At 33.3% G+C, this 27,785-nt stretch overlaps 1 protein-coding gene across 2 annotated transcripts in view; it reads right to left on the reverse strand.

Moving 5' to 3' along the window:
- Nucleotides 1-1,077: 1,077 nt before the first annotated feature.
- Nucleotides 1,078-27,785, reverse strand: part of LOC149077918 (ATPase family AAA domain-containing protein 2-like) — a 44,136-nt gene continuing 17,428 nt past the window's right edge. For both annotated transcript variants that reach the window (XM_089241518.1, XM_089241519.1), the window contains 22 exons: nucleotides 27,577-27,748; nucleotides 27,313-27,414; nucleotides 25,343-25,469; nucleotides 25,099-25,203; nucleotides 22,464-22,575; nucleotides 21,482-21,623; nucleotides 20,693-20,841; nucleotides 20,332-20,580; nucleotides 19,955-20,167; nucleotides 17,154-17,340; nucleotides 15,522-15,672; nucleotides 14,023-14,209; nucleotides 13,408-13,593; nucleotides 13,136-13,268; nucleotides 12,826-13,019; nucleotides 12,528-12,687; nucleotides 10,637-10,759; nucleotides 10,174-10,434; nucleotides 7,988-8,484; nucleotides 6,648-6,732; nucleotides 5,560-5,744; nucleotides 1,078-1,794 (listed from right to left, as the gene is read on the reverse strand). In XM_089241518.1, coding sequence (XP_089097644.1) covers nucleotides 1,744-1,794; nucleotides 5,560-5,744; nucleotides 6,648-6,732; nucleotides 7,988-8,484; nucleotides 10,174-10,434; nucleotides 10,637-10,759; nucleotides 12,528-12,687; nucleotides 12,826-13,019; nucleotides 13,136-13,268; nucleotides 13,408-13,593; nucleotides 14,023-14,209; nucleotides 15,522-15,672; nucleotides 17,154-17,340; nucleotides 19,955-20,167; nucleotides 20,332-20,580; nucleotides 20,693-20,841; nucleotides 21,482-21,623; nucleotides 22,464-22,575; nucleotides 25,099-25,203; nucleotides 25,343-25,469; nucleotides 27,313-27,414; nucleotides 27,577-27,748 — 3,771 coding nt within the window. In that variant the 3' untranslated portion in view covers nucleotides 1,078-1,743. The remainder of the gene's footprint in view (nucleotides 1,795-5,559; nucleotides 5,745-6,647; nucleotides 6,733-7,987; nucleotides 8,485-10,173; nucleotides 10,435-10,636; nucleotides 10,760-12,527; nucleotides 12,688-12,825; nucleotides 13,020-13,135; nucleotides 13,269-13,407; nucleotides 13,594-14,022; nucleotides 14,210-15,521; nucleotides 15,673-17,153; nucleotides 17,341-19,954; nucleotides 20,168-20,331; nucleotides 20,581-20,692; nucleotides 20,842-21,481; nucleotides 21,624-22,463; nucleotides 22,576-25,098; nucleotides 25,204-25,342; nucleotides 25,470-27,312; nucleotides 27,415-27,576; nucleotides 27,749-27,785) is intronic.

The raw sequence follows: 27,785 nt of genomic DNA on the forward strand, positions 1-27,785 counted from the left end.
TTCATTGCGTACACACCAGGTTTTTGAATTCAGACCTGTCGAACCACAGGTTGAGGGACCAAACACAGCATTTCGCCCGCAAGAATGCCATTGAAAAGAAATATATATATATAAAAGGCAAAGATAAGCATTGATCAATCTGCAAAGATATTCCATAAAATTAAATTCTGAGACACTATCAGTACCAGCATCGCTACTTGAATCCACGAAGAAGAAAAAAATGTAGGTCGGGAGTTCTCACTTTTCCCCCTCATCTAAATTGTTTAAAACACTCACAAGTATGCCATTCACAAAAAAAAACAAAAAAAAACTGTGTTCCTTTCTTTAAAAAAAAGCCTGAGAAATGAATATAATTTTATTACCAACAGCAAAAATAGTTTTCAAATAATTCATTTTTGTAATAAAAAAAAGGCTGCTTTGTTTATACTGTGGACAATAAAAAGAAAGAAATCTGCCCATGTGACAACATGAACTTTTCATAATTTTTGAAATATTATGGTAGAAATGAATCTATACACAAAACACTAATAAATAAACACGAAATGAGATCAATGTCTAAAGGAGAAAACCACCTACAGCTTTACAGTCATGATTTCATGATTCATCAAATACAAACCTGAGCTAAAAGAAAAGGCTTTTAAAAGTGTGTTGTTAAAATTCTGACATTTAACCACTTATCAGAACTCGTGAAACTCCATTAGCAGACCAGTATGAAATTTCCAGTATAACTCGAGAGAGCTAATGATTCCCATATTTGCTTATAACAAGAAAAGTGGTCCAGTTAATTGATTCTAATACATTTCAAAGGAGGAAAAACACTCATAAAACGGATTCAGACCTTTCTTGACAGTCTAACAGGCTTTATGCAATTGAATTCTTTTGTAATAATAAGTTTAAATCAAAAAAATTTTTGATATGCACATGTTTTATGAACGAAGTATTTGCTGTGTATTCTAGATGCTTTGTGAAATGTTAAAGGGGGAAAAAATTACTGAAAACAATTGAGTGAAGGAAATATTTTGCCAGGCCACATGGGAAATTTCATGACATACCTGGCTAATTTTTTTTTTTTTTTTTCGAAGCCAATTTAACAGCAAACATCAGAAAAACAGAACCATAAAAACCATCAACAAAAACATACTGACATAGTTATTACTATCTAATGTCCTTTTAACATTATACAAAACCTCATTGTTCTAAAAAATAAATTTCATTCTCAATAACTATGAAAGTCTAGAAAAGAGAAAATAATAATATTCATTGTGCATCCGAAAACAATAAAAATAGAATATATGAATGAACACATTTGTGTCACATCACAAAACTCATAAACACACACATACACACGACAAACTCACAGAACATGAGCAGAAAATTGCAAAAAAAATTAAAACTCTTATATCTGGTACCAACGACCAGACACCCAATTATGGCTTCATCAAAATGAAATTTACATGGGGTGGGGGAAAGACACTTTACACATTACAATTCATATATATATATATATATATGTTTGTGTATATCAGTATATTATCCATATATACATAAAACACATATCACACACACAAAACTTCATATGTATATATGGATATTACATAATCAAGAGATATTTATGGAATAAAAATCTTTAAAGCACTTCAAGAAAAAGCAGCAGCCTATCGCTACAGAATGTCCCAACATTGGCAGTGCGCGTAAATACTTCTTTCTTCTTTCGTATGAAAAGAACAGTGGCAGTGTTTGAGACTAGGATTGCCGTTTATGATGAATGAATTGTTGGAACTCTTGCAACAAGTCCTGAAAGATAATTTTAAAGAATTTCATGGGTTTAAAATATGTTCACAATAAATCAAAATATAGATTCAGCACATTAATTTTGAAGTAGAATTCACCTTATATTTTATGCTATATATGTCCCATAAACATAGGGCATTAAAAGCAATAAACTGAGGGAGAAAGACAAAAAAAAAGTTTTACATAAATAAAATCATGCTATAATTTCAAAACTAAATTAGTATACACATAAAAAAAGGAAATAATCGATAATTTCATTGCATGCTGCTTAATGTGATCATTTCATAAGAATGACGCTCCTTCGACACCACTTTCAAAAGCACAGTGTGCAAAATGTATAGATTACAAGATCCGATATAAATAAGCAAGGTGAACCAGATAGTTTTACTGCGTTGTCCATAATTTTTTAAAGGAATTTGTTCACATTTTACTGTTCAATGCCAGTGTTGACAAATGAAGCACTTCCATTTCTAGCTCTTTGCTGAACATTGTAAATATTGTTTATGCCTCTACATGCCTTAAAAATACAGAAGGCCACTGAATGCTATTGGGTAGCATCAGAATCACCAAACCTAGAATAGGCCTATGTATCCAACTTCTTTGAAATGCAAACTGTTGTTTCACATATTTGCACTGTAATTTTGAATGATGAATGTTAGTTACTGTCCAAGACCATGAAGTAATAAATACAAAATTATTTTCCCATCCAGACAGAAGTTTTCATGCTTGTTGAACCCTCAAACTAAGCAAATGAAAAATTAATCAACCAAACGGTCCACATATACCCCCCCCCCCCCCACCAAATAATCTTAAAAATGATAAAATTTCTGCTTTGGCAGAATCATTAATTGCATTCTCCAACATTTGTAATATTTGGCAATATATCAATGATCAATTAAAATCAATTACACAAATTTTGTCGATAGGATTTGGTAAAAAAATAGGAAAAGTTGGACAAAAACTAGAAAGTAGGACATTTTACCAAAAAGTAGGAGAAGTAGGACGAGTGGGAGCCCTGATAGCAGTAACAAAATAATTCCGACACCATTTGTAAAAAAAATTTAACACTTTGACATATCTCTAGAAATAGCCTTACACTAAAACAGTTAATATTCGTAAAATACTTCATAAATATATATTAATTCACTAAATTTCACCTGCGGGAAAAACACTGATACTTTGAAAATATTATGAACAATATTTATTTGAAAAATTATAAAAAAAAATTAAGTGAGCTTAAATAAACCTTCAAAAATATGCACTTATACTGAAAATTCTTTAATTTTATGCATTTATATGCATTAATGCTAGAAAAAGGCCAAAATATGTGCATATGCATTTGCATATAATCCGGGCTCTACAAATAACCAATTGATCCTAAAAAATCCTGTCTGTAAGTAGGATGACTAGGGCTTGGATTTTTATGGCCCCCTAAAGATGAAAAGCCGTTGCTGATTGGTAAATTCAGGTTTTTTTAACCTATCAGCAACAACGTTTCATCTTTAGGGAATAAAAATCTGAGCCCTAACGATGGCCGTATGTCCTGCTTGGCTAAACAGTGTAACACCTCCATAGACCCCAGGCGTAAAGGTCCTTGGGTCTATGGATGTGTAATGATGCTCGTGGGTAAGATGCTCGTCTTCCACCCTGAGGGTTACTGTCAAGATGCATGAGTTCAAATCTGTGGAAGAACATAAGAAACAAGTATTGAATCTACCGAGCTTGGGAGTTCACCAATAGATGGCGCCTTCATTTCCCACCTAAATCCACTGGTTGGAAATTGCTGTATGGCGATATATGACTGGAGTTGGTGTGCGGTAAAGTAGGCATAAAGTCTGAAATTTCCATTTTGATTGTTGTTGTTGCCATTTTAGTTTTGTGAAATATCTATAAAATTCCTTATCATTGTTTGAAAATGTAAATTAGTTATACTGTGTGTGTGATTTTCTATTGGTCACATTTTAATATGTTTTTTTCTAAGATGGTCAGTCCTTGGAGTTGGATCGTGCTGTATCTGTTATTTCAGGTATAAATATCTGCAGATCGCTCTCACATTCATCTTCCGTTCATTATCGCTAATATGCTTTGCTGATTAGATCTTGGTGAGCCGCCCACGTATTCATCCTGCAATATGCAGTTGAAATAGTAATTTATCAAAACTTCACTTGTGCTATGCACATCACCAACTGGTTCCACATTGTCTTGTTTTCTCATACTCATCAGCTATGGTTCTAGTCATTCGCTGTCCTACTGGTTGATGATGGTCATTCCGGCTCCAATTGTCAGGAATACTGGTTTCCACTTTTGCCATGTCCACTTACCATGCTGAGCCTTGTCACTGGATCGTGACCATACCCACTCTCATCAAGCTCAATGACGTCATGGCCTGCATGATCCAAGTATCGTCATTCTCCTGTCCTGCAATCGCTTGGTCTGTGTGTTTTGTCTCTCCAGACTTACAAGTGGACTGTTGCCCTTGGTATGAGATTTTGAGAAGTATTTTTGGTGTTTATGTTAATTATTTAATCCCAATTTGAATAACTTCATTAAAAATTGTTAATAAATTAGTTTTATTAAATTCAAAATCTCCCCTATGAAATTTATTTCTCTCTCTTATTTTACATACCTTTGCACCAATTCTATGGATTAGAAACTTGGGTTGTAAGCAAGGTCATTGCAATGGGAAAACTCCAACAACAACAGATTTTGAAATGTTAAATCCTGCATTTTTTTTTCAATTTTTATAAAACTGAATTTTTTTTTCTCGTAAGCTAAAATCCTTTTTTAATTTATTTATTGTTTATCCAGAAATCATGAGAAGTTATAATGGAACTGCCTAATGTGTGTCACAAATTACGATACTTTTTATAATGTATGTTATACAGTACGTATACTTGTGAATGTTTTACAGACAAGGAGCTATGAGAGATGCCTTCACTATAGGAAAGAAATTGCAAAAGAAATTCTACATGTACATATATCAAAGAGGCTATTTCGGCCTTATTACAACATTGTGGACCCAAGTAAAAAAACATTTTGTCAATAAGGAAGCTTTCTGGCATCCTACATGGTATTGCAGATTGATAACACACACACAATAACTTTTGAAAAATTCATAAAACAATGAGGGTACCACAGATTTGTTATGTCGAGAGCTAACTACGTCTCCAGAAATATCTGAGATGTCATACCAATGCATGTGAATCAGTGTTAGAATTTGCTTGTCAAATTGAAAATGATTCTAAAATTGGGAAATCAAAATATTACCAATGAAATAACTGATTCAAAAAGAACAAGATTTAAAGTGTGTAGTGAACTGAAACCTGTGCAATCACATGAGTATGTGGAAAGGCGCTCATCACAGAAATTTTTTTCAAAAATCAAAAGGATAAACATGTTTATCTTTTTACACGATGGTTTGTTATTTAAATTTAATACTTCTATTTCCAGACACTTCTCTTCATGTTAACAACTGCATTCATCACTACAAACATGTATTCTACAACCGACAAAAAAGAAAATATCTGCTGCTGTGACTATGACACACACAGCCCTGAAATTTATCAGCAAAAGTTTTAACACAAAAATTCACAGTATATAAGGAATGAAATGTATCTGTGCTGCATAATTTTATTGAAACAATTTGCACCTTTTTGTTTATCAGCACTGATGTGGTAAAGTTAACAGAAACAGCTTTCCACAAAATATTTTAATGACACTTCAAACATCCTGCAAGAAATAAAATAGCAACGCATATAAAATACTTACAGACATAAGAGCTTTCTTATCGACCTCTTGTCTGTGTTTGTAAATACAGTGATGTAAGAGAGAATATAAATGCTGCAGGGCGTCAACTGTGCATTTTTCTGTTTCATGAACGATTCTTTTAAGGAACCCTTCAACCGCATCTTTATCAACTTTCACAAGTGATTTTGCTGGAGATCCACAAACATCTATTATAAGAAAACACATGTTGCATGAATACTATAGAGATTAAGAATTTGCATGAATCTAGGTCAAGAATCACCAGTGTTGGTACAATAGTGGAAAAAAGTCTAATATTTGGAGCCATCTAAAATTACTACAAATATATGTTCTATATTGAGTCATATATATTTTTATATTTTTTACACAACTGCATTTTGAGAATGCTTGGTGAGTCATAAAAGATCCAAAAGCGGTTAACTTAAACTTGATAAACTTTTTAAAGAATAATAGTTTGGCATCTTCAAGTAAGGAGTATCGAGACACATTGGAATATTATTAAACAGGTTTGTATTTTTCAACCATTTCTTTAAAGCATAATAGCCATATGTACTAGTAGATTTGAATTTTTTTCAATTTCCTAACCTTTCCTATTCCTTATCCACTGCATATCATTAAACGTATGGTTCAAAATATGAACTTTCACTAGGAGATTAGGATTGTTTTTGGGAGCCCAACACAATGAGGAAAAAAAGTTTTCACCAGATTTAAATGATTTTGAAATTTTTCTGGTTCAACTGGGACATAATTTTCAAATTTAAAAAATGAAATAAGAATGCATATCCTCTTTGTTCCAGAGGTACACATATGGATACTTTCATCTTTAACAGTTTTTAAATGGTTTTAATGATTCTTTTTTCAAGTTAAGACTTAAGGTATGTGTAAGGGTACCCAACTCAAATAGTAAAGATATTTATACAAATCAAAAATAATTATTTAATTAAATTTTTCAAAAAATTTTTTTTAAGGGTATTTTGACATATAATAAAAACAAATCAATTGAAAAAAAATTTTAATGGTTAGTTTTGTCTCAAGTTCAAAGAGGGTAATAAATTATATACCCCTATAAAAGAAATTATAATAAAACTCACCTGACTGAAAAATGGACGTTTTGTTCGGACTGGATAATGAACGTGATGGTGACACATATTCTGGTTCACAGATATCCATTGCTTGCTGCAAATGGTTTGAAAAAAAATCAATCCCTTTCTAACTAATGATATAAGCAGAGTAATTTTCACAAGAACAAAAAAATTTTAAATACTATTAGGGAAAAAAGTCCTACATATGGTGCATTAAATACCAAAACTTCAGAAAAAAAAGACTCGTAAAAATGAAATTCATAAATTCTATGGTACATTTTCCTACATTGGGGACAAAGATTTTAGAACCCAGCAGAATTAGAATAAAGGGGAATCGTTGCTAACTATCATCCTTGACTTGTCCTGTTAAGACCATAAAAAAGAAAACTTGTTTGAATATATATATAATGCAGCAAATCTAATCAGGATGCAGCAATAGGAAAACAGTCTCACGTCATATCTGTGAGAGATTACATTATGGTGTGTTACTGCAAAAACTTCACATCATCAAGTAGAAAATATGTTACCTATTCAACGATCAATGTTTTTATAGAACTACAAATTGACTTTCAAACAATAATTTGCATCATCTTCTTTTCTAAATATTATATACAGTCAATAACGTGAATGCTGATGGCTCGAGACCTGTTAAAGTTGAAGTTTCACTCAGACCCAGAACTTTTTCTGTATTTTGGTATTAAAATTGTCCCTTAACTCAAAGTTTCCTTCCTGTAAGTCAAGGTTTTTGGGGATGAGAGAAATTTAAAAAGTAATATTTAACAATAGAATTTAACAGATTCATTTAGCGGATTCATTTGTATGCTTGCAAAATGTGAATGACACTCTCACGAAAGAGATAAACAGTCAAACAATCACTGAATTTTTTGACAGGAAATGATCTTGTATACACTTTATTTATGTGATTCGTTTTTTTCATTCATACAAGTATCATGTACGCGCCCGTTTCCATAATACAATAAGTACGTTCAGTTCATATATAAATATTTTCATTCAATAATTAAATATGATTAAATTAGAATAACTTATCTTTATAAATTTCTTCATCTCCAGTAATTTGACATGCTTTACCAAAACGATATTTGTAAATACACTGTTATTTTAATAAATTTTACTTTTCCACTGAAATCGGAATTTTGATAAGTTGAACTAATGATAACTCAAAGTTTTTGTCGGCTGCAACACATGTTCAAGACTTATCAAGATTCGACTGTAATTTTCTATTGAAATTCAAATAGTAATATGTTTCGTAATGAGCTCAGTTTTTTCATAAAAGTCAAACAAATAAGAAAAAAGGTTCCAGTTTCCAAAGGTAAAAATAATATTAATACCTGGAGGTCAGATGTTATATCTACAGCAGTTTTGGTTGGTGACCTGAGCCTTGTATTCCTCGGAAGCTTATCTACAAAAGTATCACAGGAAACAGTGTCGAGTGAGGTAGGATTTTTGGAGATTTCGTCCAGCTTCAGTTTTTTCGGCGACACAGTCCTCTTGGGACTCCTCAGAATAGGTGACTCACTCTGTTTTTTATCAGCTGGCACTGGATCGATAGTCTGTTTTATTTCCACTCCAAAACCTATGTCTTTGCTCGACACATTCATTGGAGATTTTCCCTTTGGAGTTATCTCAGACTGGTTAGCATTGTCATCGGCATCAAGAGGAGGTAATGTTTGTCTGCGTTTCAGAAACCTTGGACATGGCTTGTATTTCTTCCTCGAGAGGGGATCTGATGAATTATTCACGATGCGACAACGAATGAGCTTCCGGCGACAGCTACCAAACCACGGGGACTTCCGCCTTCGCCAAATCATGTACCGTGCGGCTCTTCCTAAAAAATAAGGATATTTAATTTTTGGATATGCAATACATTTTTCACATCTGCTCTTTTTTGAAGTGTCACAAACACGTATAAAAACAAAAGATCCTGCCAGTGCAGGATTTGAGGTTATAGTTGTTAATTGATGTTATATATTGATTGTTTAATATTGATGTTAACTTTGAAGACAAGATTCTTAACTTTTTAGGTTCCATGGATCCCTTGTGCTAGTAACATTAAGGACTTAGATACTCCCTTGTGTAAAAAAGTAGTGTCTTGTGGACTCTTTCACAGAATACGGAACGGTATGTAATACTGTAAAAACAATAAGAGTTAACTGCTTTCTGATCCAATCTCAAAGACTTCCTGAAATCTTTCAAAGGACAGCCTTCTTCCCCAAGGAATCTGTGGAATCTTGGTAAAGAACATCTGCTTTAAGAAATCTTTATGGCAGTACGACCCAGATTAACTAAGTTTCTAGATATCTGACACACTTTTCACAAATTTATTTAAAACATTATGTGCAGTCGAGTGACGTGCAAAAATGTTTTTCGTCACGAAAAAACTGGTTCACCGAATGCCACAGCATGCAACAAGAGCTCTAGGGGTTGTAAAGTTAGAGATTGGATCAATGTTTCAGAAAGTGGGCAATGGAACACAGATCAGGGAAGTGGCAAAAGATACAGATGCATGTGATCTTCTATGTTGGCTTAGCAATGGGGTTATAGGAGATATTTTATTTTTGAGACGGGGGTGTAGAGTGTGTCCAACAAGAAAAATAAGTTTGGGAGACTTTGGGCTTTAAATTAAGTCAAACCTAGATTTAACGAATCAGAGGAAACAGACAATTTTATTCATTTACTCGAGGAAATTTTTAAATTGGGGTCAAATTGACCAGGAGCATAAACACACTCGAAATGGAGAATTTCAAAAGCTACTTACTTTGGGGGTTATTAATACAACTTATTTGTGACAACTGAAACAACTATAGACATGAACTTAAGACTAAAGTCAGGATGCATTAAAAAATTGCTGCATAGAAATTTGTTTGATATGTCCAACATTTTTATTAAATTCTGTAGAAATTGTCCCGTTTTGCTAATCGAAAAAAGTTTTCTCTTCAGGTCGCCCGTCATTCTTTACTTGTCAAAGCAGAGCACACAAACTTGAAATATATTTTTTTACTGAAATTTAAGCATGCAGACAGTATGGTATTAGTATACACCGATTGACCAATGAAGCCTCTGCACTGACATTGTGAATGGCTTTATTTACTAAAAAAAGTAACAGATTCCTGTTTCTCCCCCCCTCCCTTCACTTTTTTGTCTCTAAAGAAGAGCTGAAGATCAATTCCTAAGAAGTCAAATCTTCAGGGCTTGTTCTTTTGGCTTGTTCAAAAAATATTCTTCATATCGAGTTTTTTCATACATTAAATAGGTGTTTGACCTCTATTTTCTCTAGAATTTCTGAAAAAAAATTGTTAATTGAGTAAATCATTGAATCAGAGTTTATTAAATCATGGTCCAACTGTATCTCAAACCGGTCGCTCATGAGCCTGAACACTGTACTGATAATTATAAATTATTAAATATTATTTAAGGTGCACATGATAGTGGTTTCAATTATGGCTCATTTAAAAAGAGTACAATTTATTACAAGATAAGGAAATCACGCGACAGAAAACTGGTTATAGAAACTTACTCGCTGGAAAATTCTCTTCCTTATTTTCTTGATCATCATTTGCACACTCAGAATAGTTCGTATCAAGCCCTCTGATTCTTTTACTATAACGAGTAGGAAAAACATTTGGAAGTGCTATGCCAGTTCCATCTCTGGAGCTACTCTCTTCTGAATGCAGACTGGGTTTTGGCAGTATAGATGAAGCACAAACTGTTGATTTGCTATTGGCATTAGTATGCACATTGAACTGAAACTTTGGAGGGGATTCAGCAACACTTTCGCCTAGTGTTAAAATAACATGATTATTCAGAATACTGCAAATGAAAATTGTGCACGAAAAAAAACTAAACCTAAAATATATTTTTTAATGGAATCTGAAGAATGAAAAGTAAAGTTCTCGACAATCAGCTGAATCTGAAAAAAAAAAGCATTTTGTTGATAAAGTAAAAATCTTAGCAGTGTTTTGCATTTCAATTTCATTTACCTCTTTCTTTCCTGGCTTTATGTATGTCTTGACAGATTTTCTCAAATTCAGCATCCAGTTCACTTAATACCAATGCATGAGCAATATCTCTCAGAGCACAAGCACGATGCCTGATCAATTTATCTAAAAAAAATTATATCATGCTGTATTGTAACAGATTTTATGAATCAGTAGCACATCATTAAAAAAGGAAAATCCTTAATTATATTTGGAATGACTTATGTGGGATTTAGCTATCTTGTGTTGAGTTAAAGAGGTTTCTCCCCATTGAATTTAGTATTATACCAATCACGAGAATAAAGAAGAAAAAAGTTATTGACATGTCAAGTTATTGAGGTTCTACTATAACTAGAGATACCTACAGGGTCTTTATAATTAAAGTTCCCCTTTAAAATGGCCATAAAATGAAAACTACTGGACAAAATGTTATCAAACTCTGTAATAGTTTACAGGAGGTCATGGAACTTAATTTTCTGCAAAAAAAGTGCAAAAATTCACCACCAGCAGGGAATGGCGATGAATGCAATATTGTTAAACAAAATAAGACATGAAGACATTGGTTTAAAATGTTTTTAATCATTTCTAAAACTTGTTACAAAGCCTGTTCAATGTGCCATCCACCATTCTCTGAAAGCAAGTTAAATTGCATTACTGCGTTCTCAACATAGCTATTAGCATATCAAGAGGAATGTTACAAACATGTCGGTGTATCACATTTTTCATTTCTGCCAAATTGTTTGTAATCACCATAAACAGTGGCTTTGGAATAACCCTACAGCCAGAAGTCACAGGTGGCCAAGAAATGGGGAAGTGTCAGCTTATAATCCGGTCATCCGTGAAATGGTGCTGAAGTAACTGTTTGACACATGAAACGATTAAAATTTGTTTAGAAATGATTAAAAACATTTTAAACCAATGTCTTCATGTGGTTTTTTTTTAAAATAATATTAACGTGATCCTCACATATTCCCAAGGGATCAGCATGATCCGTCCAGGGAATTTGTTAGTGTTAGTAAACATCCATGCCCGAACCGGGATTCGAACCCAGACCTGCACAGTGAGAAGCTAGTTCCCTAACCACTCGACTTTTTCATTTAACAATATTGCATACAGCACCATTCCCCACTGGTGGTCAATTTTTTAACCCTTTTTTTTGCAGAAAATTGAATCCCATGACCTCCTGTAAACTATTAATAAGTTTTATAACATTTAGCCCAGTAGTTTTCCTTTTATGGTCATTTCAAAGTTACACTTTGAAATGACCATGGACTTCAGATCTAAAAGGTTTTTTTTTCCAAACTGAGCACAGCTTAGGTCTATCTCTCTTAATGGCAATTTACTACCTAGTGAGTTGTGCTGTAAGTGTAAATGCATGTACCTAATAGTCTGAGTGCATATCTAGTGTTATGTCTGATTTTTCAGTGCTGCAATCTATATTTCAGAGGTGAAGTGCAATGACTGAATACTTGCACTGTTTGTAGGTCTGTTGCTCTCTGTGGCCAGACTATACATCTAAAGACTGTAAAATCTATGTTAGTCCAATAGAAAGCCAACAACGTTTTTGATTTTTTCCCTTTAGCTTTAACATCATTGGTTCTGTGGTTTTTAACATAACTACAAAAATAATTGATTGATACCGCCATCTAAAGTAGTCCAGTGGTATCACAAAACCTTCAAGCTAGCCATGCAGCAGCCATACACCAAAATGATTTGGTGAAATGAGGATCTATATTTTCTCCTCAAAAACTGACCTGTGCATAAGTTGACGCCTTCAAATTAAGGAACAAATTTTTTAACAAAAAAACTTGGCTTATGCATGAGAATATACAGTATTTTACACTTATATGAACAAAATAGGATTAAAATATTAAACTAAAAAAATTGTGATCACCTGATGGATCTCTGTCAGGGTTATATTCTAATGCATTCTGACATACAAGGTCAACATCACCAAGAAATTGGGACACTGTATCATATTTCTGCATATCAATCTTCGTCATCATCGTTTCTAGATCCATTGGATGTTTTATGACTTCCTGGTAATCTGGTACCTGTACATAGAAATGTTTGAATTATAAACTGCTTGTAGACATGGCATACAAAAAAAATGAATAATAGAAATCATTGTCTGAAGCCTTAAATTCTGTAAGAAAACTGATACAAATCAGAGATAATAAAATAAAACTTGCTTCTTCAGGATCAACTGGACGAGCAAAAATGTAGAATCGTCTGTCTTTTACAAGTTTATTCAGAATATCTCTCAAGAAAAGCCTAAGTTCCCTGAGAGTAGCTTCCTCCCTCTGTCTCAGTTTCTCGAGTTCATCTTGAGATAGCTGTCGAGCAGGAGGAGGTTCTGCAACTGGTAATGTTTCTGTTGTGGTCTCTATAAAAATTAAATTTTTTTTTTTTCAATATATATTAAAAAACCCATGATCCAAAAAATTATGGAGTTTAATCTAACTTTGCTCAATAAAATTTGTAATTATGAATTCATATGACCTTTCAATGGCTTTTTACGAAGTGGAACGAAGATCTCTCCCGTCAATCTAGAAAAGAACCCTCTTCTCTGCTCGGCAGTTGGCCCACATAGTTCCACTACTTGACTGTCAGAAAAACCAAAAATCTCCTGCACCTAAAAAGCAATTCCATTAATGTGTTAATGGCTTGTTAATCAGGTTATGACTACATAGAACAACAAAATGTTACAATACTATAGAGCCGAACCCAAAAACTCAGCTCCAAGTTTCAATGATGAATAAAAATGTACATACTTCTTCAGGAAGTTCATCGAACAGGCAATCAGATGTTGCCAGAAGCAGAAGTGGTGTGCAAGGTTCAAGGTCATGGAGCAGAGACAGAAAAGTTGCTTGAACAGTTTCAGACAATGTTTCCCACCAGTAACCGATGTGTGGCAAAAATATTATGCTTGGTAGGTTTCGCTGAGCTTCTTGGAAAATCTAAAAATAAATTTGCAGAAATTGAGATATTTGCAGACAAAGCCGAATTAATTCATCCATACAATTTATGCTGTCATCAATGAAAGTGATAAAAATGTGTTTTTTTTTCAATTTATGCTTTTTCATAAGCGTAGTTTTAGCTTTCAATTTTATAAACTTAACTATCTCACAATGCTTTGAAGTCAATACTGATTGAATTGATGAAAATTTGAGTAGCAGAAACATATATCAAACATATTGCATTAAAAACTAAAATATATTTGAGATACTTAAAATTAGAGTTATAGAAGTTTAACCTCAGGCCTATACATCTCAAACACTGTAAAATCAACCTGAACATTACTTCATAATATACAAGTAATAACTGTAAACAGAATTTCAAAATGCAATACAATTTTGAAAGAATGCCAAAAATATGGATACACTGACCTGCGCACATGCTTCTTCAGGTGCTTTGCAAGTAACAGCATATAGAGCAGGTATATCCATCCGGTGAACAGGAATATGTTCCAGTATGTACAATAATGCTGGTGCTAGTACTCCCTGTCCTTGGCCACTGACACCAGATAGAAGAAACCGTGGATGATGAACAAATGGCCATAAATATCGAGAGGACCTACATCGATCCAAAACAAGAGGAACAGAGCAATGAGAATTCAAAATGCACAGAAAATAACAAAATATAAGATAGATGATACAATGAAAAGATATTAAATAATGAAAGAATTGTAAAATTTAATAACAGTGAAATCTCGATATAACAATACTCTGCAGACCAAGCAAAAATATCGCTGTACAAGGATTATCATTATATTGGGAGCCAACTATTTAACATTAGACTACAGGCATTCTAAGCAAGACTGGAAAAAATATCATTGTAGAGGGATTTATCGTTATATCAAGTATCGTTATAGTGACATTTTAAAAGAGAAGCAATAGAGTGAATTTTAACAATGTTAACAAATTGTTCACCAGTGACAAGTGTGATGAATGAGCTACTTCTTAAAATGGCAAAAAGTGCTCTGAAATCTGTAATAACATGAGTAATCAAGTAGGCAATACTTATTGGATAATACACGAGGCCATACCAGCTGGTGCATGGCCATATTACCAACTGGTCTGCAATGTGTTTACAAAACTATTTTGTACCCACACAGAGCAAACATTCATTCGTGTTTTTTTAAACTAACAATTCCTGCATTTATAAAATTATTCTAAATATCATTAGACTTTATGAGGGAGGAATCTTCCACAGCAACACGGGATATATAGTCTCTTTTTCCTTGCACAAATACCTACAAGAGGGGTCATTGCTTAAGTACCATTTTGAGAAAGCAGTGACCAACAAATAGCCCATCCTACAGACCTACTAACACTACTACTATTTCTATCAAGCTTTGTCAGCATCTTCTGCCTAAAATTAGGGCAATAACAATTTCAGCACTAACCATTTCAAGTAGCCTACAAGGTTCTGGCAACAAATATGGATGATATGCAATTATGTACCAGCAATAATCTCAGAAGGTGGTATCTATGTTGACATTCAGGAAATGGGGGGGGGGGGGGAGGAGGAAGATGGGTGGAGCAGGTTTTCCCTTTTTTCCACACTTCAGCCACCCTTTCCTTATATACAGTGTGTGCAATACTATGTACTATACATTTTTTTTTTTTTATTAGCAGATCAAAAAACTTTAATTCTAATTATCTCACTAGCAATGCATTGAGCTGGCTCAAGAAAAATGAAGTCGTACGATTCTCATAACAATAATAACGCTCATAATCCCAGATTGGACAGCTTTTAAGCACCAATTGATTTTAAATCTTGTTTAAAAAAATTGATTGCAGACCTAATGAAAAATTTTAGAAAGGAAAATTAGGAAATACTATTCACATAATTCATAAATTATAATAAAAAAACAACTACCCACCTGGATACAGATTTATTATTATCTGCGGTAGAATTTTTAACATTATTCGAGTGAGAAGAGTATGCTTCATCTAAGAACATAGAGGAATCACTATCTTCAGATGAATTATCATTTCCTGAATTACTTGTTGAGCCATTTTCATTGGAATTACCTAGAATGAAGTGAAAATGAGAAGTTTTAGGGATACATTATATCAAGAATGTCTAATGTACCTTTTCCATGAAAATATTTGTCATTTATGAAATTATATACAGTCGGACCCTGGTATAACAAACTGATTCAATGAATTCCTCAATGTAACAAATTGTTTTCTGAAATTCTGACGAAAGTAAAGGTCAAACCCTTTATCAACAAGTAAAAACCCTTGATATAACAATTTTTTTTTCGAACTATATGCTTAATTTTTTTCTCTTTTTTTCTTATCACCCAAAATCACAATCCAAAGATTGTAAGTTTATATATTTATTTTTTAATTGTTGTTAAAAATAAGTTATAAAGTTGTAACAGCAACCCCTAAGTAGCTTAAATTTGCCGTTTTTTAGTGTGTTTATGCTTTTGATCAATTTGGCTCTGATTTAATGAATAAAATTGTCGGTTTCTTCTGAATCGTTAAACTGAGGTTCAACTGAATGAATGAACGCCAGGGTCTCTGCCACCGGACTTATCCCGTTGCCGGGATCTCTTCCAGCCCAGCTTCGTGGCAGAGTCTGGAACAAAGTGAGTGCACCTAACAGTCTGAGTGTGTAGCTAGTGTTGTGTATGATATTTCAGTGCTGCCATCTATACTTCAAATTGTGAGTGAAGTGTAATGATTGAATATTTGTAACGTTGTAGGCCTGTTGCTCTCTGTGGCGAGACTTTTTAACGGGGAGATCGGCTCGCATTCGCGCCTTGAAGTTGGGAACCACAGAAAACCAGCTTCAGCCGACCACCACTGTAGGGTTCGAACCCTGGATCCTCGCATCGCGAGTCCGTCACTATAACCACTCGACCACCACAGTGGCACTGAGGTTCAACTGTATGTACCGAGACGCATTAGGTGGAAATTTAATAATGATTTGCATTCATGATATATAATTTTTACCATAAAAAAATGAAGTGACTGAAACTCAACAAATCATCTATTTTTTTCTACAGATAATGAGCTCTGAAGAAAACAATATTTCTTCAGTATTTCACACTATTCTACTTCAACTATTAGCTTCATAGTATCCACTTTTTAAGAAATGCATAATGTTTTGTGTGCTGACATTCTCATAGCTATTTCATACACAATAATAGTACAAGAGCCAAAGCCCAAGTCTTAATTCATGAACAGCAAATGTATGCCAAATGCATTTGTGCAGCCTGTTACTTATGGGAAAAATTAATTATTTTCTAGAGAAAGGTTCTATGCTAGTAAAATATGATTTACAAATAAATACATAAGCAAAAATGATTAAGAAGCAAAAAATGATTTACAATATAACACTTGTTGGAAAATTTTGTCAGTTGTTTTTGAATGATTATCATAATTACTAATTTGGTTACCAATAAAAGTTTCTTTTTGGCAAGCAATAGGGGGAAAAACAATAATTCACACATATAATGTTTAAAAACAGTTTTGCTGGACAAGCGTAAAAATTTGTTCACCTAAAATGTGCTTTTGTATCACACTAGTAACTGGAAAGACAGCTTGTAGCTTGACCATTGCTTCTTGAAGAGGCACATCTAACAAAGGCAGCAGATGTTCTGGTAGTGGTTTGGCTGAGAAAATAGAAGACCTTTGAACCGAAGGCTTCATTTTCTTCATTGCATGGTGGAAGTCTTTGGGGGTGACCTAAACAAAAATAAATCAGTAATTTTCATTGTTCCTGAATTGAAACATACTATGAGAACCATTACACAATAAAACTGGTCTGATGCGAGCAAGTTTAATATGAGATCATAGCTAACACAAGAATTTCTAAAAGCTTTTACACTTCTTTATTTGACTGCTTTTAAAATTCATGCTTTTTATGGAGATTTGAACACGAAAGCTAGTTTATATATAGGTGCAAATCTTTATATTCTTATTTGAGTAAATGTTTTTTACAATTTTTTTTTTGCAAAAATTTTATTTATTGTCAAAAAATATTAAATTTTAGTAATACAAATGTAACAGCGTATGAACTGTACTAGTGTTTTTTCAAAGGTTGGTTTGTAGACCTTCGGAAAGATGATCACCGTGATATCACTAGAATGCATTTAATAATATAACAGGTAAAAAATACAAACGTCAACAAATGTTTAAGTATAAAGTCTGTCATTCTTAAATAATATTTGATATTAGAATTTTTCTAAGAATGAGAAATGTTTTTAGTCCGAAGGGATTACCCTAGTGGTGGTTCCCAATCTTTTTAGGCCATGCCCCACCAAAGCATCTTTGAAATCCTGATGTCCCCGCAGTGAAACTTCTTAGTTCCATAACAAAGTGTTGTTTTTTTTGTTTTTTTTTTCAAATGTGAGAACTGTTATTTTATACTTTGTTTCTTTGAATTTTAAAACTAGGGAGTTTCCCTTATTTCTGTCTACTTTTACTCAATCAAAAGCAGTGGTTCTTAATCAGGAGTCCTCTGAGAGGCTTTAGAAGGTCTGTGAGTTTGGATGAGAAAACATTTAACTCATTGCTATACAAAGAATATTATTTTTTAAAGTTATTCGTGGCCTTAACTTTTCATCATTTCATTGGTACAGCGGATCCATGGACAAATCCCTGGCACAAATTTTCCGCGGATCACAAAACATTAACAATCCTTAGTCAAACCCCTTCCACTGGAAAAGAAAAATTTAAAAAAAATTTTTAATTAAAAATTTGAACTGATATAAAAAAATGAAGGGAGTTTGGAAGATTTCAACCTTTTATAGAAAATCCCAAATTGCCCCCTTAAAAATCAAATTGCCAATGTTGGAATCACCACCCTAGACTGGTGATGGGCAAACTATGGCCTGCTTAAAGGTTCTATTCGACCTGCTACAGATTTCAAAATATTAGTATAGAAATTTTCAATTTCAGTGTTTTAAAAAAATTTATTTAAAGGTGATGTTTCTTATTTAGCACATGGGAAATACAGATGTGAGAATTTAAATAGAAATTGATTTAAAACTTTTGCCGTATGCATAAAACTGGAACACATATGTAATAAACATGCATAAAGTTATAAATATGTACTTATTTATTTTTCACAGTTGTAAAGGATAAACCATTGTATCTCATTTGCAATGAAACCAATGAAACAGTGGCATTCTTCAAAGAATATACAATGCATCTCGCTGCTTAATTTCTAAATATAAAAATTCCAATTATGAATCCAGGTCCGAATATATCTGGCCCGTCAAAATTTCGCCTTTTTGTTTTGCGGCCCGCTCATAAAAGAGTTTACGCATCACTGGCCTAAACCATCAGATGGCAGAGAATTACATGGTGCAAGGGTTTCCTCGATTCATCTAATGTATTATCTAACTATGAGTGTACTTCAGCATGTTAAAAAATATTTTTTTGTGTAATATACAAAGAAACCCCGATATAACAATATTTTATGGACCAACAAAAACTATTGTTGTAGAGAGGATATCCTTATATCAGGGCCACAACTAGGCTGGGGTAACCTTTGAAGACTGGACATACCCCACTTCCCATCAGAGGGCTGGGACAACTGGAGCTTTGCCCCTGGGCTCCGAACTGAATTTGGGCCCTACAAAAGTTTGCATTTGCTTTGCATAATAATAACCCTTTCAAGAGAAGTCCCAAGGAAAAGTCTGCCCCAGGGCCTCCAGAAGGCACAGAGTATGACCCTGCCTTATATCAAAAAGTAGCATTTAATCATTCGCCAATTATTTATGCTATTGTTGGTATCTCATGAATTTCCGTTGTTGGTACTGCAATAAAATGCATTTATGCACATGCATTCACAACAAAAAGATACAATCTCAAATGTCGAACCATACTTGGTTTGTTGAGGTACCACAATGCGGTGATCACATTACATACCCTCCCTATCCAGCCTACACCATCTACAGATGCAAATGTGCTGTTACAGCCATGACTTTTAAGTACATTTATTAAGTTTACTTCCATTTTTCAAAGCTCACACTCAAAGGGCTTTTAAAAATTTAAAGGTGCACAAATATAGCCATGACAATGTGGGATCATGCCTTCCCAGTCACTATTTCTACAATAACATTGTAGGTCATCATATATTGCAAAACATCTATGTTATTAAACATCCTCAAAAGAACAAACACCGATACAAAATTTTAATGTATATCGAAGGTGATTTTGAGTGCAATATAAATAATGTTGTTGTAGCTGTTATGAGATATCTTCAAAAAATTTCATGCGGAACATCAAGAATCAATCACAAACTGGTAAAATTGCAGAAAAAAAATTATATATTCAGTAGATCAAAATTCACCTGAATTGAATTTACATCCAGCTTCAGTTTCTGTCTTGAGCCATATATTTGTGGATACCGACGTCGCAAAGCAACTAAAGCAGCTTCTGCACAGAGAGCTTTCAAGTCTGCTCCACAATAGCCAACACTACAAGCCGCTAACTCTGCTATAACTTCTTCAGGCTGAGGTGGAGTCCAGTGTTGCATATGAATGTTCAAAATCTTTTTCCTTGCCTAGGATCACAAAAAAATTTTTGATTTAATTTTGTTTTCACACATATAATATGCATATTCTTTTCATACTACTGATAATTCAGTTCACTTTTTATTCATAATTATGAACAAAGACATTTAAAATTATGTTTTTATATAGTAAAGACTAAGAGCAAACAAAATACCTCAACTGAGGGCAAAGGAAAGAGCATTTCTCTATCAAATCGCCCAGGTCTTCGCAATGCTGGATCGATAGCATCAATTCTGTTTGTAGCACCAATCACAACTATCTCTCCCCTGTTGTCAAGACCATCCATTAAGGCAAGAAGAGTTGATACAATTGAACTGTGGATTTGATCCTGACGAGTTGAACGAACAGGAGCCAAGCCATCAATCTCATCGAAGAAAATTATAGATGGGCGCATGGAATATGCCTAAAGAAAACATAAGAACATTAAAGGTTTGTATCACGTGTGAAAGAGAGAGGAATAGTAAATGGAAGAAAAACTAATTACTAATAAACATACACAAAAATGTTGATAATACCTGATCAAACAATAATCGCAGTTGGCGCTCAGATTCACCAACCCATTTGCTCAAACAATCAGCACCTTTTCTCATGAAGAAAGCAATTTTTCTATCTTGTCCACTGCATTCATTCGCCAATGCTCTGGCTACCAAAGTTTTGCCAGTGCCTACATTTTAAAATGAAAAACATTATTTTTAAATATAAAAACACAAAATCAACAGTAGAATTTTCATTCTTTTTGGACACTTTTGAGAAACACTTGTCTACTTATTATACAGAACCCTCTTCATAATGCACCAAGTTTTTGGTCCCACCGTATAGGACATTTTCTTGGTCCTTTGAAGTTTGCTATATATATATATATATACATAACAGGGTTTTATTGTATCTTCCTTGAACATATAGATCATAGAAATTTTTTTTTATAAAAAAATGCATTTGCAGGACAATTCTAGCATTTTTTTTACAGATGAAAATTTTTTATTTTTATTCAAAGGCTTTTTGGATGTTAAAGTTACATCATTCAGAAAATATGTGTTTTTAATTAAAATTACATTTATTCAGAAGATCTGTGCAACATGCCCAAAGTTAATTACAACAGTATCCATAATCAAAACAGAGTTCAAACCCAGACCTGTATAGCCGAAGCAATGATATCGCTAACAACTTGATTGCCACGCTGTAATTTCTTTAAAATTCCCAACAAATTCTAACAACATTTTTATTTTTCAAGTTTATTTGTTTCAACTTTTATCAAGTTATTAGTGGTAAGTATCATACCAAACAAGGCAAGAAAATCACCTCACCTGGCTGACCATGGAAAAGAACACCTCTAGGAGGAGCGATTTTGAAACGTTCAAACACTTCTGGATACATTAAAGGGAACACTATCATTTCCTTTAGTGCTCTGATATGTTTGTCAAGACCACCAATGCTGTCAAACGTTACCTAAAAAAATTATAAAAGACAGAATGATGCAGATTGAACATTTTCACACTGTGCAAACAGATATCTGAAGAATTTTGAAAGAGTTATTGATAACGTATTCTTAACTCCTCAATGTTAAAGTCTGAGTAGGGGAAAAATAATATGGTGATTGTGAATTTACAAATGAATTGCAAGATATATTACAGTGAAACTTTGATGTAACGATTCTCTGCTGACCAAAAAAAATATATAATTTTATAAAAATATCATTTTTTAGGGATTGTCTTCATATCGAGAGGCAACAGGTGAACATCAGATTATTAACATTTCCAAACAAGACTTGAAAAAATATCCTTGTGGGGGGATTTATTTTTATATCAAGTATCATTTTAGAAATTTTCACTGTAATTTTAAAATGCAAGGAAAGACAAACATATTCACACACACACTAAGAAACAACTCAAATTGTCAAAAGAAAAGTTTGAGTGCTTTTTTATCCTAGAAGTTCACAATTCTTATTTGGATTCTGGTTTCTCCAAAAAATAAATAAAATTTGCAGACAATAAATGAATATGTGAGAAATCATTAAACATTAACTTCAGCACATAAAATAGATCACAAAAAATATTATGATTTTTAACCCATCGATCTAGAGGCATCTACCGTTTACAAAGTACTGATAATGTGTGTGTGTGATGTATTATGGCAAAAGTGCAGATTATTTCTGACTTTCGGACATAATTAAGAAAAGGGGTTCTAAGCAAAATCTTTGCTCTTTACACCTGAAACTATTTTTTATGTACACATATTAATACTTATGATCTTAATTTAATATGAAGAAAAATTTTGAAAATGAATTACAGATTTGTCGATTGTCATGGGATCTATATCAGCCAAGCTTGCTCCAATCTTCATGCGGTCTCTCAGTACTCCACTTGTTAAATCCTCTTCAATAAAATTGATTGGAAGGCATCTGAAATAACAACAAAGTTTTAGTAACTGGTTAGTAGTTGATATTAAAACAATTTGCTTATTATATATGCTAAGTAATTAGTTATAGATCATAGCAAATATTAAATGACAATTTACTGTGATCTTGCTTTAAAAAAAAAACTTTTTAAAGAAATATTACAACCGGCACACAAATGATTTTCTTTTGCGTTATATGTGATGTTTGAGTATGTATATAACTTTAGTAATCTTTATTTCTCTGTATCACCACTAGATGACACTGTTATCACATAATTATTATCTATGTTATTTTTCCTGCCTTTTTAGTTAGTTGTTCGTTTGTATCAGTTCAGTCAGTCTTTTTTTTTTGCTCATGTCTATAAATAAATGTTTTATATTATAATTCAAAACCTTGCATTCTCTGTATATATTGGTGCGTTCGTCAATCTCATACACCTGACTTACACTAAATAAGGTATAGAGAAGTCACTGAGAATGATGTGCTGAGGAGGAAGCTGTGCCCATGATGTTGTACTCGATTGACTCCATAATAACAAGTGATTGAAATTAAGAATACTTAATTCTGAGAAAAATAGTTACAATTATTAACAACAATTGTGGTTTCACATGATTTAGAAACAGAAAACTATAGACAACTGTGCGTGTGAGATATTTAGAAGGAAGAGAGGTCACGAGTAGATAATATCAGTGATTTCACATGATAATGTTTAAAATAAGCTGTAAAGTTCATTAGACATAATCTAATCAATGATGTACATATTGGTGCATGCTAAAGCTGGAAGCTATATTAGGACAATACCAGTTTTTCAACTGTCCAAAGTATGGAGGACACCTACAGCTGACATTTCATTAAGACTAAAGCGGACCATCTAGTCCAGCGTTTAGCAAACTATAGTCTGTGTACCACAACGAGTCTGCAATGATGGCGTAGGTGGTCTGAAAGGCAGACTTGATAATTCAATTTCAACTGAATGAAATTATTCAATTGCAGTAATTGATATTGCTAATATCCATATGGATTCAAATAAAAACTGTATCTTCACACTTAGGTTCACCATACCTCATCAAGGAAAATGCAAGAAATGGCAATTCTAATTACGGAATATCACTGATTGTAGCCAAAAGATGTAATTTATGAAAAATTTGCTAATTACATCAAAAATGGGTCAAGGGTAGGGTAATAAACAGCTGCTACAAATTGTAGTAAACAAAAATATATTCAACGATAAAAAAAACCATTCAAATGAATAAATGACTGTTATATTAAGAAAAATAAGGGGAACTGAGATCTTAAATACGGTAAAATATGTGGCCGTCGACTATTACCATCAAAAATGTTGCTATAAGTCAGCAAAATCTCTAACTGTTGTTAAACTCTTTAACATACTGAGGGAAAAAACAACATTAAATTCAAATAAGCACAGTTGAAAAAATGGACAAATGTATAAAACGATTCGGAGCAACTGAAAATATTGGAATGTGCCGTAATACAAGACACAAGCGGTCCGTCAAATTATTTCAGTCATTTTACTGGTCCTTCTGTTTAGAAAGGTTGAGAAACGCTGATCTAGCCAATTATTCATAGCTGGGTACCCAAAATTAAACTCAAGGCATAATCACACCAAGGAAAAGGTTTCTAATTTGAGACTGACACAAGACATAGGGCTGCTGTATCTGAAGATAATACTTAAAAGGTGATGCTTAACCAGACCTATTTTTTCCCTGTAAGCTAGTGTTATAAGGCTGCAAGATTACGTAGGAAACTAGAAAATGTTCTCTTGTCCCTATCTTGTTGACAAGCATTTCTGTACTTAATGTCATAATCGGTAAGTAGTGTTCACTGTGATCCATGTGCGTGTAGAGCTGCTTTTGCAATGCCCTTTTTTATAGCGAAGATGAATATATAACAAAAAAAAAAGTTCTTTCTTTCAGTTTCTGATCAGTCTCTTTCAGTGGACTAGATTCAAATTTCTTTTTCTGAGAGACTTTCCTAAGGGATCTATGAAATGCATTGTACATTTAAAAAAATATATGCCATAATTTGTGTTATACATTAGACAGTTCCATTCTAACAGCTCATAATGACTGAATAGAAAAAATACAAGATTTTAGCTTAATGGAGGGGGAGGGGGGGGGGGCCTCGCAAAGAATTAAAAAATGGAACGATTGAACATTTTGCTACCAGTAATACAGAAAAGAGAAGTAGAGTTGTTTAGTTTTATCAATAATCTGTTTACCATATGTCCCATTTGACCAAATTTGGTGGATAGTCAAAGTACTTGCACACAAAGGGGGATTTTCTTCGGATATAGTTAATATTCAGCAATTTTTATTATTAACCAAAGTCCTGATGCGATCACATTAAACGGTGTGGACTGTACTTGTCTTTTTTTAATAATACGTCACAATGTTAACCAATATGTGATAGATCATTAACGTCCCATTTAATAAAACGAAACATACACAGTAACTAAATAATTCTATCATACTTTTTTTCAAACACCAATCAATACCTCACGCTCACCTTTTTCTAGCTCTAACAAGGCTACGAGCTTTCTTTTTCTCAAACCGCCTTTCATCTTCACTGGAACTACAAGATGAAGAGCTATTATGCATGGCACGTCTTTTCCTGATCAAAAGAATAAAAAGTGCAAAACAACTCCATCTCAGATTAACAGATAACCATAAACAATTTTCCAATAAATATTTGAGTTAGTACAAATACAAAGAAGGCATGAACTCAAATTTGTTCATCACAATACACATACCTTCGAAAGAGGTGACTTCTATGAACTCTACTTTTGAATGACTCTCTGTCTCTAGGTCGCTGATGATGACGAGGTGGAGGAGGGTCAAAAAGGCTTGATGATGCTGATCTTCTGGGTCTCACGGGTTCTAATATATTAGAGAGCAAAGAAATTTTACTTCACTGAAGAAATAAATTAATATGCCTAATATTAGCTTCAGAAATTGAGGAAAAGTTGCTGAGATAATTCAAAAGTCCAATGTATCAGGCAATGCAAGACTGACCACAAGCAACAATAATTCACGAGATAACGGAATGGTGGAAGTTCTGAAGCTTCTCCACTTCATTTGTATTATTTATGCCCGCAAGACTGTAATTTGTCTTTAAAGCCAAAAAATTTTAATATTTAAAACTCTAGGAAGTAAAAAACATTGGAGAAATTTCATCTTTTATTTCAAGGAAATGCAGTCCTCCGTTTTGATGCCATTGCAATAAAGAATGTTGCCACACACTGTGAGTGTAGTATTCCGAGAATGCTGGCTTTCACCTTCCTACTGAGCCTAGCACAGCTGTCAATTACCAGACTAGTAAAATCTGTAATTTGTCATGTGAGGAAATATTTCGCTACCAAAAATAACATGTCATACAAATAAAAGGGGAAAATGAGAATTTTAAGGAATGGCTTAGGGTGCCCATGTAACCTGTTTTCCCCGGGTTATTTCCATATTTTTCCTATAATCATGGCCATCCCAACTTTTTTTTTTTCAAGATGTCCTGGTTTCCTCATATTTTCAACAAAACTTGTTTGATTTTTCATTCTTCACCACTAAAATCGAGAATTAAAATTTTTTTGCAACTTATAAATTTTATTATAGTAATTATGACTATAAATTTGAATATTTATCTCATATTTGTCATGCGAGACAATTTCTTTTTTCTTTTTTTGTAAAATTCATTTTAATTCACTATTATTTGCAGTAGCACTTCATTTCGCATCATTGTCAATTTTAGCAAAGCAACAATCAACGATTCCTAGTTTTTGAAATCTGAATATCCCGTACTTTATATATCCCATTTCTGATGTTAAAAGATCTATTTCATGAAATCTGAAAATTTTGTGTCGTTTATAAACTCTATCTAAGGAATCACATACAGAAAATTTTAGGCGCCAATATAGATTTTTTAGTTGCTGTGACGACGTGGTTCCTGGGATTTGTCCAGTCCTGGTCTAACGTAATTGCAAGAAAAATAAAATCATGTACCTTCATGGTACCTACCTGCAGTGGTTAACTAAAAGTGATCCACTATATCAAAAGGTTGGGAAAACACTGCTGTACAGTACAAATAGATACACTTTCAAAATGAACAAAAAATAAACGTAAAACGTAGGCTAAGTTCTTGCATAAATTATTCAAACTCATTTTACTGTTCATTGATAAATGATTACACAAATGTGTAAAGATGATATTGCAACTTCATTAATGTATTATTGTTTTTAAACTAGGTCAGATAGTACAGAGGCCAGATAGTCAAGATTCTCTGCTGTATTTGTTTCCCAATTCATTATATTTTAGTTTAGAGTAGTTTCCCAACCTACAGGAAATGAATTGTATGTTGAAGAAATTTTTTCTGAGGAAGAACTGATGTTAGCAGTGAACAGTTATCTCAATGGCTTTGCATAAAATGTTCTTAAGCATCGTTGGAAAAATAAGTGTATTTAAATCAGGGTAAACTATTGAAATGCATAAATTGCATTTTGAGAGTAAGCTTTGCTGTAATTTTCACTGCCAGGCTCAGAATTTCAAACATCCCCAATATTACATGGTCATGAATACAGGGCACAAAACCAAAACTTTCATGCAGTCAAAACAAAAACCCAATAACACGAAATCTATTTAAAGGATACAAACTTTCATACATGGGTATGGGTAAAAAATACATGGGGCATTGTCACTGATATGTGAAATATTTTGTGTTTTTTCCCTCACTCACCAATTGGAAACTGAAATCTTTCAGTGATGGGCTTCTTTGGTCTTAGTGAATATTTATTGCTGTTGACTGCTCCATCTGCTTGAGGACCTTCTCTGACCATGCCTGAAAATTACAGAAAGGGGAGAAAAAAAAAATTCAAAAGTATTGATCACTCTAACCTTTTCACTTTGGAATAACTTTAAAATCTGGAATATATTAACAAAAGAAAAGCAAAATCAGCAGAGATTTTTTTTATTCTTGATATCAAAGTAATGAAATTGTTACCTCTTTCCAGGTCGCTACGGTCATCCATTGTATCAGAGTCCGAAATCCCATTCTGATCAGTATCTTCAGTATCAGCCATGCTTCCCCCATCTGCTGGAATCTGCCTAGCATAGAAATCATGCACAGCCTTCCTTCGTTCTCGCTTAACTCTACTGTACATGTCGTCGAACTCCTATGAGAGCACAAACATTTTTCTTCAATCCCACATG

This window comes from Pholcus phalangioides, unplaced genomic scaffold (assembly GCF_987345545.1).
Source record: "Pholcus phalangioides strain wild (caught in Gottingen) unplaced genomic scaffold, Ppha-v1.0 ptg000014l_1, whole genome shotgun sequence".
Taxonomy (NCBI): Eukaryota; Metazoa; Arthropoda; class Arachnida; order Araneae; family Pholcidae; genus Pholcus; species Pholcus phalangioides.